The 20,803-nt window shown below is 43.5% G+C and overlaps 6 protein-coding genes across 6 annotated transcripts; 4 read left to right on the top strand and 2 right to left on the bottom strand.

Annotated features, from left to right (window-relative positions):
• Positions 1–1,032: 1,032 nt before the first annotated feature.
• N7478_000674 (uncharacterized protein) lies at positions 1,033–1,529 on the top strand (the record flags this gene model as incomplete). The annotated part of the gene is made up of 2 exons (XM_056916889.1): positions 1,033–1,090; positions 1,138–1,529. The coding sequence occupies 2 exons, from the start codon at positions 1,033–1,035 to the stop codon at positions 1,527–1,529; spliced, it is 450 nt and encodes a 149-aa protein (XP_056784769.1).
• A 1,626-nt stretch (positions 1,530–3,155) lies between these two features.
• Positions 3,156–3,971, top strand: N7478_000673 (ABC transporter ATP-binding protein; the record flags this gene model as incomplete). Its single annotated transcript, XM_056916888.1, has 1 exon — positions 3,156–3,971. One exon carries the CDS (start codon positions 3,156–3,158, stop codon positions 3,969–3,971), a length of 816 nt encoding a protein of 271 aa, XP_056784768.1.
• A 754-nt stretch (positions 3,972–4,725) lies between these two features.
• N7478_000672 (C2H2 finger domain protein) lies at positions 4,726–6,469 on the top strand (the record flags this gene model as incomplete). Its single annotated transcript, XM_056916887.1, has 4 exons — positions 4,726–4,774; positions 4,891–5,041; positions 5,111–5,526; positions 5,577–6,469. 4 exons carry the CDS (start codon positions 4,726–4,728, stop codon positions 6,467–6,469), a joined length of 1,509 nt encoding a protein of 502 aa, XP_056784767.1.
• Positions 6,470–6,751: 282 nt separating this feature from the next.
• On the top strand, positions 6,752–7,324 carry N7478_000671 (uncharacterized protein; the record flags this gene model as incomplete). The annotated part of the gene is made up of 1 exon (XM_056916886.1): positions 6,752–7,324. One exon carries the CDS (start codon positions 6,752–6,754, stop codon positions 7,322–7,324), a length of 573 nt encoding a protein of 190 aa, XP_056784766.1.
• Positions 7,325–12,145: 4,821 nt separating this feature from the next.
• N7478_000670 (uncharacterized protein) lies at positions 12,146–13,213 on the bottom strand (the record flags this gene model as incomplete). Its single annotated transcript, XM_056916885.1, has 3 exons — positions 12,146–12,461; positions 12,517–13,109; positions 13,166–13,213. The coding sequence occupies 3 exons, from the start codon at positions 13,211–13,213 to the stop codon at positions 12,146–12,148; spliced, it is 957 nt and encodes a 318-aa protein (XP_056784765.1).
• A 4,082-nt stretch (positions 13,214–17,295) lies between these two features.
• N7478_000669 (uncharacterized protein) lies at positions 17,296–19,712 on the bottom strand (the record flags this gene model as incomplete). Its single annotated transcript, XM_056916884.1, has 2 exons — positions 17,296–18,768; positions 18,831–19,712. 2 exons carry the CDS (start codon positions 19,710–19,712, stop codon positions 17,296–17,298), a joined length of 2,355 nt encoding a protein of 784 aa, XP_056784764.1.
• Between the last annotated feature and the right edge of the window lie 1,091 nt (positions 19,713–20,803).

Raw genomic sequence — 20,803 nt, 5'->3', positions numbered from 1 at the left:
TATTAAGATAAGGATTTCCACCTGCATACGTCGGTCTGTACCTATTACACTTCACTTCACCATAATGAATTTTCGACGCTAAATAGCTATCTAAATTAGGCTGTCCAATGTTCTCAGAAGGCGCCGGACGAGGTCAGACGTGGATCTTACCACATTTGCAAATTCAACTGAGTATTCAGTCAACGACTTTGAAGATCTTGGAGAATGGAAGGAATTCCAAGCAATAACTGTACCATCCAATACTCTCACAAGATCCTCGACAAGACCAGATGTGGGTTTTACAGAACTCGCAAATTCAACTGAGTGTTTACTCAATGACATTGGAAAACCTGAAGATTTCTGGAGAATTCAACAGATGCAGCTTTATCAAGTGCTGAATTGCGAAATGATTCAATATTATGATACGACTTCTGATCAATATATTCGGTTCTTGGTTAGAAATAACGGGGAATCTGCTTTAGTTGAAGTTTCACTTATGGAAGAATGGCCTCGTCAAATCTGCCAGTCAAAATTGTTAAAAAGGGAACTGCATAGAATGGGACTGAATGAATGGGAAGCTTTGTGCAAACGATTTCCGCTCATTCCATATCAGGTCCGGTCAGAAGGGTTTAAGTGTTTTAAGACGGATGATAGCGCTTCTCCATAGACTTCAATACAGGCTATCTCTTTCTTTCTCCAAAACTTCTTGTAGCATATCAGTGCATCTCATTTATGAATATAATAATACCACTTCCAGACTCTAGATACTTCAAGAAAATATGGTTCCAATATCAAATTAATCACTTTCCGATTGGTCTTGTTTAAAGCTTCCGCAGCTCAAAACTTCAATATTTGACCAATAAGTCTATCAGAAATTTGTTCAAGTACCGTAGCTTCAATAAAGCAAAAAGACCTCGAGACTGAAGATACCCGCCTAAAGGTTTGCCGGATTCTTTCAAGAGCCTTTCTATAATACTTAAATCGAAAGAGGCCCGGATTATATGCTATTATCGCTTAATAAAAAATTTTTAACGTTTACGATCTGCTTCAAAGATGCCTGATATCGCTGGTCTGGATTGTGATCACTTGGAGATGTATATCAAGTGCTGGTGTATGTTTATATCCCTCGGAAATGAAGTTATTTATCTGATTTGATAGGGAATAAACGCGATATTAAAAAGCAGAAAACGTCCTTCCATATCAACTACCAGTCTGTTCTGAAGTATGTTGACAGCGCTTGTTCAGGTTCCAATAAGGCCGCAGACAAGAGGCCGATGCTAGCCAGCAAAATTGGATATGCGCCGAGTGGATTGTTTGAAGGATCCAAAGATTCTGGATGTGGTGATTGTGGCCATGATATAATTCGTATCGTCGTTGTATTGAAGCTTCTACACAACGAAATTACGCCCCCTTTGGAGCTACATTCCGATCTTCGGGATATTTTCTCTATGTCAGACGGTAGTGAACTTGTTGGTGACCTTATGAAAGACGCCCCTCTTGTGAAGATAAATATTGGGGAGTGTATGATGCGATTAGGGAATAGAGCTTAATGACGGTTGTCTCATCTTTGCGCCACGTTGTTTACTAGCCTTATTTGTGGTCCCTTTGACTATTTGAGTTGTTTTAGTCTTGAAGCTTTTAGGATCGGTATCTTGGGATTTAAATAAACTGCTTGTACTCGGACTGTTTGATTTAAAGTGAAATGGCTATAACCGTATTATCCCATAACTTCTCGCAATATTTGTTAATATTTATATTATCTATGTATGTTATAGAGCTCGATTCCGCCTCGAATAGTTCTTCCAAGGCCTGTTCTACCAATGGTGTCTTGTTTAGCGCCAGCCACAGTACCAATCAGGACATTTTTGATACAGTGAGTATAGAATTATTCAGATATATTCATTCCAAACAATAATTTTCTATATAAAGGGCCGACCTCTCATTTCCAACTACACTTCATTGATCAACCAAGCAATTTCTATCACCATGGGATCTTTTGAATATACTGGATTCGCCATATTCTACTCCATTGAATTTGCTTTGCTGGCGCTCGGCCTAGAACCAAACAATTTTCATCTTTATCTGAAATTGTTTCTCGGTATATTGTGGACCTTATGTATCTTCGCACCAGAGAGGTTAAGGCTTGATCCCTTCCGTACCTTTCTTGTTTCTGCCATAGTCGAGCTCCATCCACTACTCCTGGGATGGGACGACTTGATATCAATCTCAAGTATCCGGCCTCTTCTGCTTGCCTTTATATTTCTCTGCTTTTTCTCGATCAAATCGCTGCCCAAAAAAATACGGACTTGGAGGTACAACATGAACAGGCTATCCCTTGTCCTACCTATGTTCTCCCCCAGGAAAAGCCCTCAAGCGCAGATTTGGCTTGTGGCCTGCTTTCTGTCTGTCCTCGGCAAAATTGCAATCACCGCCTTGACTTCACTCCAGATTGGGCTCTTGATGGAACACCCAGCGGATAGTCTGAAAAACTGGAGCCGATTAGATTGGATCTCAGTCGTTTTGGAAATTGTTCAAAAGTTGTCGACATTCCACTTGCGATGTTTCTGGAACACCAGTTACAGACTGGCACCATGAAGCATGTCTTGAGCCTTGATCTAGAATTTCATCTCCAGCATGACAAGGCAAAAAGAGATATAATTATACAAACGGCTATTGATCTTGTGGGCCTTTTTTGCCAGGTGCTATTTGGATTGATCCCAGCTATCATTGAACTGGTTCTGGCTTGTGCAATTTTGTACGCGAAGCTGGGTTTCTTAGTGTCTTCTTTATTCCTTTTGGGAGCTATATTCTATATGGGCCTAGATAGCCATACGAGCGGGTTGGCTCGTGACTCTGGTCTTTCGGAGAAGATGACCACGATGAAGAGGGCCAAGAATCAAGTTTTGGAAAAGCCTTTTATTCTCAAGATCTACAATGCTACGGAGTACTTCTGTGATCGCTTCGAAAAAGCCCTTGCAGTACTGTTTCAACATGAAATCACTCAAATGAAACAGAGCCTTCTCAGAGTATACTGTTTGAGAATAATAGAACGACGGCTGTTTTTTTTTATCCAGCGTTGTTCTATGTCAAGAGATATTGCATTTCTAACACATTACTGGCCAACGATTGCGAACGTTATCATGTCGGTCTCTACAGGGGTCTCAAGAAAAGTCCCCATGTTTGATGGCATCCAAAAACTTCTGGATGTTTTTGAGCTGCAGCCAAGCATCAAGGATAGTGCAGGTGCCCGAAGAATTCAACATACAAACGGTCATATTGTTTTTGACAGTGTGGAATTTTCCTATTCCAGCCGACCGCGACCAATCCTGAAGGATCTCAGTTTCGAGGTTCATCCAGGGACAACAGTGGCAATCGTAGGTCATTCAGGCTCTGGCAAGTCTACGATATTCAAGATACTTGATCGGGTTTTCCCATTTCAATCGGGACGTATCTTAATTGATGGCATTGATCTCGAACACATTCAACTTAATTCGTTGCGCAGAGCAATCACATTTGCTCCTGCGGGTATTCAGACCTTTGATGATCTATCAATCAGCGAGAATTTGAAATGCGGCGGTGAGTTTAGTTCTGAAGAAATAGAAAAGGCTTGCCGTAATGCGGAAGTGCATGATATTATCTCCAAACTTCCAGAAGGGTATGAAAGCCATGTGAGGCCAGAAGAGCTCTCAGATGGAGAAAAACAACGGATCGGGATTGCACGTGCTTTCCTTCATCGCGAAAAAACCCTTTTGATGGATGAACCTACCTCCTTTCTTGATGCAGAAACACAAAACAGCATTTTGAAAAAGTTCGCAGAGCTTGGAGGGACAACTCTGATTACCGCCAACCGAATCTCGACTGCGAAAGCCGCCGACATAATTTTCGTCCTAAAATATGGTAGAGTTGTTGAAAGGGGGGCACACAATGAACTTATGGAACAGAATGGGGTCTACCACAAACTTTACAACTATGAAGTCAATGAAATGAATTAATCGTCTGTTCTTGCTATCCAATCACTTAGTTCCCAGGCCTTCTGGAAACTCGTTATATACCAATAGGCTCACTCCACTGAGCCTAATTTCAAAACTTGAACCAAACGAAGTATAGACATATTTCTTCTAAATGTCAAATTAGAATACGACAACTTAGACCAATGCTATCTTTCCTGTCTTATAGACTCTACGTTAACTTCCCTTCCTGTTGTTGATTACAGTACCCCTGTCACGATAAGATCAGTTGAGCTATAGATCATCAGTTCCATACTATGATTCAAGTGAATTCTGTATATTCGCGAGAGAAAAAGATACTTTATTTATAGCTAAAATCCAACGCGGCTCTTCCTGTCAAAATTGTAATATTGCAATAGAGCAGGACCACCAATCTTATCACACCCTGTAATTACCATTACCTCATTCCTGCGCTATGTAACAAACAACATTCTGGAACCCGTTAAAGTGCATCTACTCATTGATACTGAGAGGTACATCTGAATCACGACCTTCTAGATGTGAAAAGCTTTCACATTACCGTTATCTGCATAATTACTAGAATAATACGGAAGTTTCTGTAGTGTGGACATTAAAAAGTCGGCTCAAGGATAGTTCTGACCGAGTCAAAAAGGCCGACCCCAATGCTCTTGAGCTATATAAATCAGAATAGCCTTCAAGTTAAACTCCTCCATTTTTTGTTGCCTGTTATAATGATATCGTCCGTGTTTGAAATCGCTTTTGAGAAGATCTTATCATAATGAAGAATCATGAGAGATGCAGATCCATAATTGCGAAGGCATCGCAAGGTATGTAATCCCACAGTTATTGATCGATTTGGCAATACTAACAACATTTAAAGCACCCACTAGTGACATAAACCAGATTTTACTAGTACTGAGCTGCCTCTTTATTCTATCTGTAGATCCAGGCAATAAAAATGCAGTCTTGCAGGTGATTGAGCGCCGAGACCAAGACTGGGTAGATTGTTTCAAGCTTCAGTCTTATCATTTGACGCCTTGGTGGATGAATGCCCGAGAAGCTCTTGCGCAACTATCCCCCTCTATGGAAGATATGTCAATCCAAGTGCGTTATATCATAGGCACACTTCTAAAACTTTCGTCTTCATCTCATTCTCTTTATAGAGATTGGGGAGTCTCCTCTCCCCCTTACCGCGCCTTTGGATCGCGAGCAAGTATAGCTCTGGTTTCTTACTGCTTTTCTGGTCTAGCAGATATCTCAGCTTGGAAAGAGTATCACTGGGACTTAGATCTCAAAGGGCTTTTGTTGATGCTCCATTCGTCTCCAGCATTTGAGGAAGGCGTTACGGCTGCTGAGCTGCAACAGATGATCAAATCACTCAAGGTCGTATTTGAGTTTGAAGATAAAAGATGCTGTTGGATCTTACCTCAAATTATCAATTTGAATGAGCATAGGGCAGTGATAGCCTATTATGAACGAGCATTTGCAGCCTTAGATCCGCGGATTATACCAAAGTTATGTTCTCGACTTTTTAGAGAACAAATCCCAGATTTCGATATCGAAAATCAAAGTATGAAAGGTATGAAACCGCATATTCCCTGGTGATTATCATGGCGCTAAAGTAAATAGATTATGCGATTAAAAGACTCGCGAAAGCATTCCACAATTTATCCCCTTCTTATGGACCGGGCATTTTTAAACAATTGGGTATATGCCGTGTTGATACAAGGCTTTTTGCTGAAATACTATGCGTCAAGCTTTATGAGTCCAGCAAATCCAACTCTATTGTTCGTGTTATACAAGCATCGCCGTCGCCGAATATCGATCCTCTAACTCTGAATGGAGAGACAACATTACTGGAATCTTATTCTCCATTGATCGGACCAAATATCAAATCTACTACCGACAGTTCCCCGGGCTCAAATAACAAGAGCATATGTTCACCCGGGATTGGCTTTGCTGAAAAGCTGGGCGAGAAACCTAGCATACCTAACACCTCATTAGAAGACGCTGACAAGAATCTGTATTGCAGCTCAGAATCTGGCAGCTTACGATTCCGATGTCTTTTTGCGCCCTACGGATGCAAAGCGACCTTCAACTACAAGTCGAGTTTCAAACGCCATATAACTACTATCCATGTAGTCCCAAACTTATATCGGTGCGAGATATGCCTGAACTCTCAAGAGCGCCGCGATAAATGTCGGCCAACAGAATTCGTCCGCGAAGACATGCTCATCGAACACCAGCGCCGTGTGCATCATGACCAATTTGTCAAAGGTGGTGAGGGTAATAGTTCCTGGCATCATGGACGGTACCCACCCACTAAGAGCCAATGTCCATTCTGTCAAGAGCTGTTTCTGGAAAAGAACGGATGGAATAAACGCATGGAGCATAGTTGTCATGAAGAAGGGAATGCAACTGATGCGAGGGAGGATTCCTATTTGACCGAATGGGCACTTGAAACAGGCACTGTAAAGATCATCAACGGGAAAATGCGACTAGTGTGCCTAAATGAGGATTGATATATGACTCTTCATAATTTTATCTGAAGCTAGATGCTTTCACGAACATATAATTTAGAATGGTAGGAATGAAGCACAAGTTTCTTAACTGAGGTACTTTATTGAATGTTCTTTTCTGCCGGTCTAAAAGCAGCCAAAAATTGAATTTGGGTCTTTCCCGCTGAACGCTATGATAACTTTCTGCATGCAAGTGTATCAGGGTTTGCCCCAAAGTCAAGGCAAACTACCTATATAAGATGATAGTAGGCTCTTGAAAACGTGAGGGAATATAGATTTTTCAACATGTCTTATTCTATGTATTCTATATCGGAGTCTTCATTATCTTCCCTCCCAGGATTCGGTATCCCCGTTGGAAAGAACGCACTTGATTTCAACAGACCAGTGGACAACCAGGTCATCCCTGGGTATCAACAACTGATTCAACTGGGGCTTGGTCAAAATATTCAATGGATCGCTGGCTGCATGATCAACAGAAACGACAAAGGGAAATACGATCCTATCTTTGTCTACGGGGAATTCCAAGAGAACGATTACTCCCCACTTCATACTGCTCACAGAGTTAGCAACGAGGAACTGGACTATGAAGTCTCTTCTTTTGCTCACAAATGCATACTCTATCCATATCTCTACCCGATAAACAACACTGCTAGGTTGATTATCTCGTTGACCTTTTTGGCAGTCGATCATCCTAGACCTGAATTATTGCTCAAGGAGAGTCGTTTTCCTATTGAAGCTCGACAAATCTGCACCGAAATATCTATCCCACTTCAGTATCTACATCAATTCGAGACCAGGCCAGAGCAGCCAAAGCTGAATTTCAAAAGAGTCTTGTCGAACTTTGTTCAAGAGTTTTGAGAAGGTGGATTTATTATAAGGGAGAAATTCCACTCCAAGAAGTTGGCGACAACGGGCAATACAACATTCCTTTGCAAGGTATTACATTTTTCGATATACCAGGGTAATCTAGAAGTTGAGACTAGAGGTAATCGTCTTCCATGAAATTAAGATCCTTTTAAGTCACCTAAATCTTGAATAACAGTAAGAAGCTATCCACTCGCCGCTAGTGGGCCTATATCTGCTCCTTTCGTTTCAGGAATCTGTTGCGATCCGTATGATATTTATCACAACTTCAAATGTTCAACATCTGGATCTTATTCTTTTATTAATGGTATCTTATCTAGTAATGTTTTAGCATAGGCCCGCAAATCGCGATTACAATTAAAGAGCTGATGGATCACCTGCTAAAGTAGAACGCACATCTCAAAATATTTTACCATACCTTGTATGAATTTGCTGAATGTATTCAAAAGAATACGGACATGCTTCAGGTTCCTAAGCCATAAAACGAACCATATCAATCTATCGGAACATGGCAACTCCAAGTCTTGAGACAGGTCAAATATTTCTAATTATACCTTATGGAATCAATTAGATAGCCATTTAAACGTTGCTGTTCGCCTCTTGCTCTCTAAAATGGGCTCGCTCGATTGCCTGGCTCTCTAGCCTGGCTTATGTGGCTTTCTAATGATGTTGATTGTTTTAACATTGTTCCAACCAAAGAGTGTGGATTATTGGAGCTTGCGCGAATGTTCTTTGACCGGAGTCCTGAAGAGGAAAGATGGCTTCGATGATAATTTATAGTTTGAAGGTTAGATTTACGTACTAAGGGCCAGTAATCTTCAACTATAAAATCATAATATCCCCAACCGGCCTTGGCTTAGGAGTTCATGCTAAGAAGTCTTTCCCAAAATACCTTCGTCTACTATTTAAAACACTTCTAATTACTTTTGCTTAAACATACCGGCCCATCCTGAGACCAGCACTGTCAATTATAAAAAATTGGTACGAAAAACTTATATCTACATTACATTTCGACTGAAGACTCAACTTTAACACCCCGGTCGAGTGTTATCCAGCAAAAGAGATGCCCGATGCTGAGGGGCCTCAAATGAAAGATAGCCAGCACTGCTCACACTGCAATAGGAGTTTCAGGCGTACTTGGGAATTGACAAGCCATAAGAAGAGTCATTCGCGTCCTTGGAAGTGTACCGACTCTACATGCAAGTATTATCAAGTTGGCTGGCCAAGTAAGTCAGTGCGCGATCGCCACATAAATGAAAAGCACTCTAGTGCTCCTCATTTATTTAAATACCACTTCCAGGCTTGCAATTATACCTCGAAGCGTAAGGGCAACTGCAAACTACACATGAAAAGGCGTCATGGCTGGGCGTATACTCGGTCTAAGAACTATTCTGGTCGCAGAAGAGAGCGTGGCTCTCCAAACCAGGCTTCTCGCAACATGTTCTTTTCAAGCTCTGCCTCCAGCCCAGATGCATACCGTGACAAGTTTCGAGATATAGCGTTTTCTCAAGACAGAGAAAGTGTCTTACTTCTTACGGTATCTAGCTATGTCTTTATTAGATACCGTCGCTCTGGAGTTTGGCTTAATGGGAGGACTGATCTTTTGGCTTCTTTTACTTTTATGTATTGCACCTCTAAAGTACTCATGGAGGGGAATTTGGATGGAATTCAAGAGATTATTCTAAGAGCCAATTATGGCTTTTGAACAGCATTATCACATTTGTCTGATTTTTCACGATCGATCCTAAAGATAGACTCCGTCGCTTTTACTGTCTTTGAGAGCTTGGCATGATGCGATTCACGTTCTTGTTCGCATGCAGCCAGATAGTAGGACTGTACCGATGACGGCACGTTGAGATAATAGTTGAAACTCAGGCGTGGCGCCGATGGAATTTGTCGAACATTATCTTGGCTCAGAGGAGCGCTAGCACTAGTACTAATAACCAAAATCAGCACGTATAGTATTAGCGAAATGTCGTTTTTTAACTCACTCTGAGGATCTTTGGGTCATCCTTAAATGTGACAATATAAATAATGAATATCACTATTGAAAGGGTTGAAAGAGAACACAGGTTGTTTGAGTTCCAGTACTTGGCAAATAATAAGCCCTTTTATATAACAGCTTGGCACTTAGCGTGGCGAACAATACAGATTCGGCCGCCCATGACAGATTTCGTATTGCTCAAAGTGCTGTAGATTTGGATTTAGAAAAAAGGCTTCTATAATCCGAGCTTGACACCCTCAAAATTACACTAGCGGACCTCGATAACCAGATTGCAGAAGGGGATAAGACCACACGTCCACAACGTCAAGGGGTGGTTATTCGCAATCTATCGAAAAGGGACGTTCATATCGTGAATACTTCCGATTCTCTCGCTTTGACTAACCCGAACCATTTTATACTAGTGGGCAACTGTCAAATTGTATTCTCCCAGGGAAGGCTTTCCAACCGGAGCTGCGAAAAATATCGGCTTCAATCTATTTATTTGTCAGCCCTTCTCCTTCTCTTAGATATTTGTGTCAACTCCAAGGTTTCCTTTCCTGACGTACCAATCTTTCAAGATAAATGGAGAGTCCTCTTCTCACACTCAGTGTAGAGATAATTTTGTGTATTGCAGGATGTCTACCGGACCCTGAAGATTATCTCAATCTCGCTTGCACGTGCAAAGCCTTGTCTCACCTTTTAATACACGAATTCCCTCACGCCCTCGTAAGTCTTTGTCTTTATACTGAATTTTCTAAGTGCTCCTTTCTTACCGTATCAAATAGTGTAATTGCCACCAATGCAGACACCATCCATCTTCAGCGACTACAGAAGAACTCTGGAACATATTCTGCGACGTAGGATTGAATGAATTTCAGTACGACAGAAATTCTGGGATGTTCAAAGGAGGGGGTCATCGCGTCTGCTTTCATTGCATCCTCGGCCATGAGACAGTCCCCATCTTAGCGCCGGAGAGCGTTTGCAACAAAAGAAAATTGACGATCGTGCTCCGCGGAGAGAAAAAAACAGAGGTCTGCAAACCTTCAGCCAATTCGATCTTGTCCAACGAGAACATCGAAACAATATTTAGCAGAGGTTGTGTTCTGTATTCATACATCCGAAACGCATCCTATGAGGTAGACAGCGATCGAGAAGGACATTACAGATACGCAGGAAAGGCGATTTCGATCCGAAGCAGGTCTTAAGCCGAAACAGGTCACGAAACAAAACTTATTGGAATAAGGCTTATAAAAAAGCCAACTCGTCTGTGTTTATACGTCTATATTTTCATACTTGTACTGAATTGACATCGATGTTGGCACGTTTTTTGATGCAGACGAGCAATGTTTGACAACTCGAGGTCTCGTTTTAGCTGTCGCCCACAACTTCTATTAAGGTCCCTTTAGTCCAATGATCTTTCTTTATCTTTCTCGGAGCCCCTTTCTGTCTCATCAAACCCCTCCTCCCCTTTCCCTGCGTATGGAAATTGAACATCGCGATCAGCTTCCGCAGTTAGGATTATTGTTGCACACCTATCAACTATCAACACATTGCAGTGTTATATAATTTGAATAGGATTCTGTTGAGTGTTATCTATTACCGCTGTTCTATTATAGATACTCCTACTCTAGACAGCCCGACATGCGCTACTTCTACAGCAGACAAAGAAGAACACTCTTTATCGCTATCGTCACCTCCTGTAGACAAGGACTTTGCAGTCAGAAACTAGACATAAAAGAATGTATCTAAATCTAGAGAAGCCGCCCTATTGGTTCCAGTGCACAATCAATCATTCCTCTAGACGTCATTGGTGTCTAAATTCGGATCGCAATCTTGTATGGCCTCGGTTAGACTGGGCACGACTTTCAGAAAGGGTGGCCGCCTAAATACATTAAGGAATCTTCTGGACAGGCCTCCAAGAAACGGGCATTGGTCTGCAAGATCTCTTGCTCCACGATATCCAGCCTTGTGGCCACTTTATATATTCGATCGAATATTGAGTCTGATGGTTTAGATCTGCAGAATACAAGACATGGGCGACGTCCGTGATAAGAAAAGTCACCATAACAAAGAACCTGTAGGCTTCGCAGACCTTCCGGCCCAAACGCCCAAATTGCGAATTTATGGATGTCAAAAAGAGCAGCAGAAAATTCTTCTTCGGATTTATCGAGGAATCGCTCTCGATAGCCGTTGAATTCTAGCCGGCCAAGTGCTCTCACATGTAACAATTGGAGGCGAGAGCATATATCCGGCTGAGAAAACACCGAGTACTTGTCACGTTAGCTTAAATCCTCTGGAAATGTCAAAGATTATGCTTACAAGATCTTTGGGAGGAAGGTTTATCCCCAGACAAGTAATATTTGGCATTTATCTCAGGGCATCCGCAAAGGAACGGGATTGAAGTCCACCCAATGGTTGTATTACCCTTGCGTTTATCTTTGGGTAATGGCACACAAGTCTCCTAAGAGAGGCTTTGTGGTTGAGGATTGCGCCGAGTAATTCGCCTGCAAAATGATCAAAAAACGACAAGTACAAATCTTCGAGCCCGTCGAAAGATTCAAGGAAACCAAACAGTGAACCAACAATTCCTCGTCCCTGATTCAACCCGTTATCGCTAAATTCAAATGCTTTAAGTTGCATCGATGGCAGGGCAGAACCTAGCACACCGAGAAGATCAGCTGCCTTCCGACAGTTCCTGAGTACCAGCGAATGGAGGTATTTGAAAGAGAAGACAAAGGGCACACCGTGGCAGCTTTTCTCCCAGGAAATGGCACTCAATGTCAGTATCTTCAGTGACGGAAACAACTGTCGAGTGCTCCCTGGAGTTAATTTCAGTATTGGTTCAAAAGCAAACTCCCGTTTGCGAGACTTCTCCGTATTCCTCTACAGCCAACCTCATCAATCTCAATTTCTTCCAACGCCAAAGCATTGGCGCGAAGTGCCTTTCCCGGGGTTTTTGACGAGCATTCGTTACGTCGTATCCATCGAATTCGTCGAAGAGCCTTCAATCCGTGCAAATCGCATATGTTCAGATGGCCTTGACCTAGACATGTGCTGTCGGTGACAATCTCGAGACACGTAATTTGAGACTGTGTCAGGATTAAGTACTCGATGACGCCTTCTGGAACACATGTACCCAGACTCCAGCTGTTGCTTCGTTTTAGCATTCATCATAAACAAAGTAACAACGAAATAGTCGCACCTGAACTTTTTCAATTTAGCTTCCGGAAGCAGACCTAGAAGAGATTGGATTCTCGATTCCAAATTCTCCAAAGGAACTTCAACGTCGGCTCCCTCAGCTTCATCATAGTCCCACCCAGAAGACTCAGAAGATCCGACGCTAGATTTCTCGTATGCAAAAAGGTCAGAGTGACCTCCACTCCATTCTGTAATATGTGGTATGACTTCCGGCAGGTATTTCGGATCTTCTTCGTGGTGATCATCTCCGCTCGTTCTCTCTCCAATCACCCTTTCGGGGTAATTTTCCAGAGAATCGGTGTTATTATCGGAGGAGGAGGAGGATTCGTCATCTTCATCATCAGTACCGTCATCAGAAGACGCATAATCGTGACAACGACGAAAAAGCAGTTCATGGAATTCCGCTGTTAATATGACATCTCTAGTATGTTCAATATATTGACAGCTGGGCTCCAACAGACAATCAATGGCAAGGTCGCTTATATTCCCCTCGTTTCTGGCACGTAAAGTAAGGGATCGGTAAAGTCGCGGGGTCACTGCAAGGTGTAAGGCTTTCGAGACTAAGCAGAGATTTTTCAAAACTTCCTTTCGGTTGCACTAAATACAATATGTTAACGTGGCATCAAAAAATGGGTAGGTTTCTCGTCACGAACAAAGTCCAGGATCATGAGCAAGATTTCCGGTGGTAATGTGAGCAGCATGTTTGCAGGTGTTTAATAGAATACAACGAGGATCCAAATGTACCACTAGGAGTCCGTGGCGCTCGCAAACTGTGGTGGTAGAAATTTGGAGAACGGAGTGAGCGTCTTCCTTGAGCTTGGGCGACTTTGTCGCCGTATAATTGAGCTATTTTAAAATTACTGCGCAGTGTGCTGAGCGGGTCACCTTCACCATATAATCCTGCTGACTCATGTCGTGCTCCTATCCAAAGTAATGCTGGCCCATCACACACAAATAATCGTCGAATGGCAAAGACAGAGGCAAAAGCTGTTCTAATCAACGTTCATCATGTGGGGCAAGCAATACGAGACGCGTTGCACTGGCCGTACTTTGTCGCATTGGGGCGGAGAGCGCTTACTCCAAAAGTACCAGGATCGCGCTAATGCACGTTGAACCACTACGGCACACTCGATCCGGGGTTCCTATATGCGAGTCTAGAGCCTTCACTAAAAATATACTTTGTGGCTTCAAGGTGCTAAGAAACTCCATTGAATTCCTCAAAACAAGGCGAAAGAGGCTCGTGTATCATCCCTCAGTGGCCACATATTCGGTCAGCTGGTGAACAAATAAACATGGCACCGTATGACTGCTGAATAAACAAAACTTGAAATATGTGGCTAGGATTTCATGGCGATGAACACCACTCTTGTGCTTGTACAAAAATCATACAAGCTGGGCTTGGTTAAGAATAAATACAAGGTGGCAAGGCATATTGAGGAATATGATTCCGGTTCCATTAGGAGTATAGACTGTCGGCTTGACCGATCGGAGTCGCGACTATAACTGTCCTAGCGGCTTTGACGGTCTTTCATTGGTACGGCGAATCAAATTATCCCACCTTATCTTCTCTTAAACAGAAGCAAGGATCACTGTGCGTTGGGAGGGGAACCCTGTCAATGATTTTGCGCAGTGACTGTGCGAAAGTTAATCATAGTGGGTGGGTGATGGGGGCCATTTCCACGTAGCAGCGCAAATGACGTATGTGTTTCTAGCTATCGATCGGCTTTTATTGCGCCATTGAAATTAATTCCTAAGCATGAACCCGAGCGAGATCGTGACATAATTGTTCAGACTTCTAGAATCTAGGGTGATACTCAAAATTAAACGATTTCAATAAAGTGTTATGAGTATACATTTGCAAGATAAATCATAATCATGTTTGAGTAACGACCCACTCAATATATGGACTCGGTGTGCTCATTTCTTGAGGCGTTTTGTGGTCACCGAGATAGTGCTATCCGGGTTCTTCCTTTTGTACAATCTTGAGCACACCGAGCACTCTCAGGTTTTTGGCCCAATGTCATATTTGCCGAACGGGAAATCTAGGATTTGCTGCTTTTCAAACCACTTCATACTATTCGGAAAACCGCTTATCCTCCTCTCAACACCCCCCGGAATTCGCAGCGAGATATTCACAGCCTCGGTAGGGTCCCCGAACATAAAAGGAAACGGGTTGATTAAATAAACAGCATGAGTGGCATGATTGCAGCCCCAAGGGTGCTAAATTCTCGTTGCTCGTGACAAAAATCATTTTGGATGTGTAAGGTTTTCGAAAGCCGGCAAAAGAGCCAGGCTGGCTTGTAACCGCAGCTCTATTACCGCAAATATTAGAAGAGTTTAGATCAAAGAAGTTTGTCGTCTTTCGTTATACTGTACCTTCTAGAGATATGACCAACCATCTTCATCGAAGACGTTCGGAGATTTTCAAAGTTCATCTCTTTTGCGGTGTTTATTCACCGGCTCCAGAAGCCGAAATCGGGTGATCGGGCCAAGCCCAGTTCCCAGGACCCGTCAGAACATCTGAAGAAGTAAAGTGTTTTTGGGAGCAATGTTGCTTGACCCGGGGACCTTTCTGTTCCTGGGATAGAAGAGGGCGCCTCTAGACTATTAGTCTAGCTCTGTGAACTTTTGCGGAGCTACAATAATCGACATTCCGTTTGTCAAATGATTATGCAAGCTCTGTTTACAGTACATGTATCTTGAAACCACACATTCGTATATGATCCCCGTAATTTCTCAAGTATGACTTCAAGAACTTCCGTCACCATATACAACCCTTTGGACGTATCATCAGCACTCGTATGTACTATTACTCAGAATATGAAAATTAGTTCGCATCACGGTGTGCGGAAGTCTTGGGGCAAATGGTGGCCCAGTAATTGACTCAGCACGCCAGAATCCTAAACAAAATGAGATGCGGGTTTTATTGGCGGGATAGAATACTAAGCATAATGTCTTTAATTTATTAGCTGCCTAAATCCTGTGTTCAACAAGGCTTGCAAAGATACGACACCTACATCAAAGACATATCTATGTTCTCCTCGTAGCAATATTCATTCCACAAGCCACTTCCACCTCATGGTTGCTCTAAAGGAATGAGGAGGGCAGCATTTGCAAGTGTGGTCGTTCAATCATTTAGCTAAAGTTATGCTACTCTTGATACATGTACTGTTGTCACAGACGATAGTAAATATCTCAGTGTGGGAGAGTTTTTCACAAATTTCAATTCAGTTCTGCGCGTAAGGGGTTGGGCTTGCTACTGCTCGAAAACCAAGTCCAACGATAGTGAAGCCGCTTGGAAGCCTCAACCGTGAACGAGCACCATGGTTATGAAGGAGAAGACCATTCGCTGCTCGGAAATTTCAACCTTCCTGAAGAAATTCTGAAAAAGGCGGCAATTTCCAGACATGGAACGCGTCAGCTGAACAAAATGACGCGATTGGAATGTGCCCGGATTGTGCCCTGGAATCTGTTACTCTCTGGGTCACGCTGACACAGTTCTCCAGAAGCGTGTTATAGGAGAAAATGTCAGAAGACGACGCGAAAAGTCTGTTTGGCTATGAAACTTTGCTTCTCGAATCGCACAAAGACGAGGCATCCTTTGCAACTGCAGTTCCATAGGCTTTGTCATCACAATCGCGTTCAAAACTCACTGTAAGACACAATAGAACTCCTTCTAATTTGCTTACTCTCGAGTTGGCTTCTAGAACGGTATCTATCCCATGCTAACTCCAAGTTGAACATTGTGAGTACAGAACGCGGCACCAATTCCAGCCGTCAAATTTGCTAAACCGTGATTGTTTCAAAGCAATGCCATGGGCAATACAGATCACACGACATTATACGTTTGTATTTCTCTCGGTGGCGGCCTGAGTGTCGTACTGCTTATTGCATTAACCTTAGGGTAGGTCTCACCTCCTTTGGATTTTAGACGTGTTCGGACGGTTGGTTCTCCAGAACCTCAAAAATACCCACAATACCCCCTGAATCAACCAGATCGACGACAGACAAGCTGACCCCGCATAGCCTCACCATCTATGTCCGTCGAAAAGACCGGGCAAATTTGCTGCGCGTAAAAAGCAGACAACAAATACTGTTGAGACGCTTGAATGCGGTTTCACGCGTTTATACTCCGGAGCAACGGGGAATAAGTCCCCACGATAACGGAGATTCAAGGGCAGTTTTGACTGAATTTGTGATCTGGTGAGTATGCAACTGCCTTGTTCGTTTGGCTCCGCGTCCTTTCTCAATGCTCCGAGCAGATAGAGTGGAAGCTACGGACGATATTGACGACCTTCTTTAGTGCAATCTGCTTGGAACAGATGGGCTATTCACGAGTAACCCGCGAATTACGCTGTCTACATTCCTTTCACCGGGAGTGTGTTGATACGTGGTTTTTTAGAGAGCACTTTGACTGTCCACTTTGTCACCAGACATATTTCCCTTGAGGCGTGCGGTTGGGGAAGTATCAGATAAAACGCGCATCGAGGAATTCCTGGAAGTGTGTTCCTGCGTACTGTATAATGGAAATTTGTATTTTCTCTTTAACCGAATCGGTCAAACCTTAACCTCGGGACATCATCCGCGGCCAAGTGCGTGGGGAAAACCAGCACTATGTTCAAATACAGTACAGTACAAGAATCTACGATTTCGGATCATTCGCGGTGGTACTGCTCCAAAGCGTTGAGTAGTAGAAACCAGATTTTGACGAGTCTGGGGCATATGTATCAATTCAATTCCACCGTGACCAAAAGTATCACTCTATGTGAGTCCATGGAATTGATCAAAAGGGATCTGCTACAATGTTCCTCATTTTGATAATCTCTTCACTAAGCCATGTGGTCACTTGCACGATGCTAGGTTCCAACAGCACAGCTTGCTCATCATGATGGTCCAAATAGTTCCATGGGTGTTCAAAGCAGCCTTCACAATATACAGCTCGGAGATTTAACCGGGGGTTGTCGATGTATAGCGAGTAACAGTCCGACCAATAAATAGCTCTTGACAGATCATTGGAATGATAGATGTGAAAGCCAAATTTCTGTAGATTTTCGAAGAACGAATTAAGCACATTCCTGTTGTTTGGCAGCCAAATGGAACTCAAATGCTGGAGGACCAATACCTCAAACTGGAAGTGGTAGAGAGGCATTGGTGCAATATACGTCTGACTATCGGTTTGACTTGGTGGTAAAATCGGCGGGGGAGTGACGATTATCGGAATATCATCAAAAGTGTCACCAAATGACTGACCAGTCGAAGAGCTTATACTTGGGGTCAGGTGAAAGGTCACGTTATTCTCGTCGCCCGAGAAATGTTGTTCTACAAAGGGGTCGGAGGAGAATTCAGCTGGACCGGTGACCATAGCCACGCCCAGATAACTGAAAAAGGCGCGGAAGACCGATTGCCTCACGGATACGCTGCTAACCCGTGATGAAGATCGAGTATCAAGTAGCGCTTCTAGCGAAAGAGCGTATCGATCGGGCTTGGCAGCATCTATGAATGGCCGGCCACATCGGCGTTCAATATTGATGTCTTGTGTATCATCTAAAGGAAGATCAATAAACGCTGGGTTGAGAATTTCATGATTCAACATGACAGGCTCATGATTGGGAGGTATAGTGAACCCGTGGCTTTGGGCTAGCCAAAAAAGATGACACCAAAGTGCGGTCGAGAGCTCCTCACTTGGATCGTTTTCGCGGCCGACTTGAGCCAGGCGATCGATGTCCTCTCGTTTCCGAAGAAGACGGCGGCAATGGTCTCGTCGCTTTGACATTTCAAACCCAAATTGTAGACTAAAGCGCCAAAGATCCCAGAGATGTGCCTCCGTGCTTAGGCCATCCAATAGAGGCGGTGCCTGCTCTAATGCCAATTGACCCTGGACTCCATCGTGCTGGTGCTTTAGAGTTTGATCTATTGTGACTTCAGTATTTGGCGGAGTAAGACAAATTTGCTGTATAATTACTTGGCCTATTTCAAGGTAAAGAATATCCTGGAAAAAGGTTTTCAGCGTGGGAATTGGAGATCTAATCGTTCTCAATCGTTCCCATATTTGATGACGGTCGCCGGGGTCCTCGACGAAGCAGAATAGCTTCCCTTGATTTTCCTGGAGAAATCGCCAGTCCCAGGTCGATACACCTGGGGCTCTGGACTGCAGAATGTCTACTGTCGAAGCGTCAAATCGGCTCATCAATTCCTGACGACCTCCGGCCATATTGGTGAAGACGTCACCAATGAGTCTAAGATAACAGGTAATAGCCTGGCCGCTCAGATGGTTAAGAAGAAGGCGGTGAGCTTGGGGGAATTGTACCTGAAACTCACTTCGTAACATTTCATGGCTTTTAGCTTATGTAACACCCCAATATTCATACCCGCCCAGAGACCAGGGATCGGAAGAAGCGCGTCGAACGCCTCGGCCAGGACCGACGGCAAAGTGCGCAAGTAATCCCCTTTCCGGCTAGCAGGCTCTCTTTGCAGCACAGCCCACCAGAACCTCTCGGCCGGTCCGTTCTGGCGCTTTTGATAATATCTAATACTTTGATAAATCCGACCGTCTGACGGAGCACGCTCCTTTTGATAACTCTCACGAAGCGGCCGAAAGAACGCGTCATCTCTATCGGCGCCATGGTCTTGTCTTCCCGTCAGTTCCGACTGGTCTGATGCATTCAGCGCGGGCGAGTAATCTCTTCGCTGGTGTATTGGAGCTGTCTTACCTGGACTGACAACATACACGTCGACGATCCACCAAGGGTCTTGTACACCTATCTCTTGGAATATCTCTTTTGCAGCAGTAATGAGGCTTTCCCTATCAAGAGCAAGAAGGGTATAATCTGCACATTTGCACAGCCGAGGGAAGGACGAGAAAGGCGCATCAGCCTGCAGCTCGGCAGTCTGATCGAACCACACTCTCTGTGAGTCCCAGTCGGCCGAACTGATTGCAACAGGAACGTGGCAAGATTTCTTCAGGCGAAAGCAGCCTTCAATTCTCATGATCTCTTTCAGACGAGCCACATTCTCATGGCCGTCAATTAGCCGGTTAACGTTGTTTCCGATTGCGATGTCCGTAAGGCTCACACGGGCAGTCCCTTTGAAATAGTTGACCTGATATACGAAAGCTGTGTTTTCCTCTTGTTCCACCAAGGCCTGCTTCTCTGGGTCAATCTTCCGATGTCGAGAATACCTGCCTGCTCTCCTTCCGGTCATAAGGTGGAGCTCGTTGCGAGCAATCCGCGATTCTAGATATTAGCGGATACCGAAATCACGCCAGACTCTTTCAAGTCAGTAAGGGCTTTAGAAACTCATATATACTCCAAATACAGGTTTACAATCTTCCATGTTGATACGCCAAACAGTTTGCCATTAGATTTATGTTGATCATTTTGTCAAAGACCCGCTCTTTCTCTTATCCGAAACATTCTCCTAGTCTCCTCATTATTTGGCACTGTTACTGGGATGAAAGACAGTGCGTATTCTTTTATTTGTCTCATTATTATTGAGCCGTCTATCCCGTGTATCAAAGCAATAGCCCTCAAATATCCGACAATGGAGCAAAACTTTGTCGGGTCTGAGCGCGTCAAACCGTCGTTCCCAGGTGTCATTTGCTTAGGGTCTTATAGGCTCAAGTACACACCAAATGATGAAATAGGGTCTGGCTAAACTTGAGGGAATAAATGTATAATTCGTGGGGTGGTTTTCTCTAGTATTGTAAGAGGAATCAGTGTGATACAGGCCCCGTCTTCGGTATGAATCAGCATTCCAAGCAACCCGTTTCTGAAAAAGTTCTTGCATCTAAAGAAAAGAAAAGAAAAAAAGGTGACGCAAGATGGGTCTCGTAATTTGTCCATGATCATTTATTGCCTCTACATATGCTTGCTTTTTTTTGCTATGCAAACGATAAGTGCTCCCCTGATTAGAGTTTATGTACGTAGGAAAAAAACTGCGTTATCGTAGGAAACAGGGCTACTGAAGGCCTACAACTTACAAAATAATTCTAAAATACAGTATCGCGTAGCTCTTTCAATTTCACTAGAGTGACTCGACCTGGTTACCGTAAGTGCTAAAACTCTGGTTGCTCTGCCAATACTTTGCTTGTTCTGCAGCTCCGCTCGAAGAATATTTTATGCTTGGGCTTGGGAAACGGCTTGTTTGTCCGCTGATCGTTGGGTTCAGATGACCCTCAATACCCTTGCGGAGGCTCCGCTCATCGTTTATTCCAAAGGCTTCTATCACCGCTGTACATTTTTGGTAACACAGGGAATGTTCAGGTCAAGATTTTCAATAAACCGATGTGTAAT

Source organism: Penicillium angulare (assembly GCF_028827245.1).
Source record: "Penicillium angulare strain IBT 27051 chromosome Unknown utg000001l_segment0_segment0, whole genome shotgun sequence".
Classification (NCBI taxonomy): domain Eukaryota; kingdom Fungi; phylum Ascomycota; class Eurotiomycetes; order Eurotiales; family Aspergillaceae; genus Penicillium; species Penicillium angulare.
Note: the sequence above shows the minus strand (reverse complement) of the source record. Positions and strands in the feature narration are given on the sequence as shown.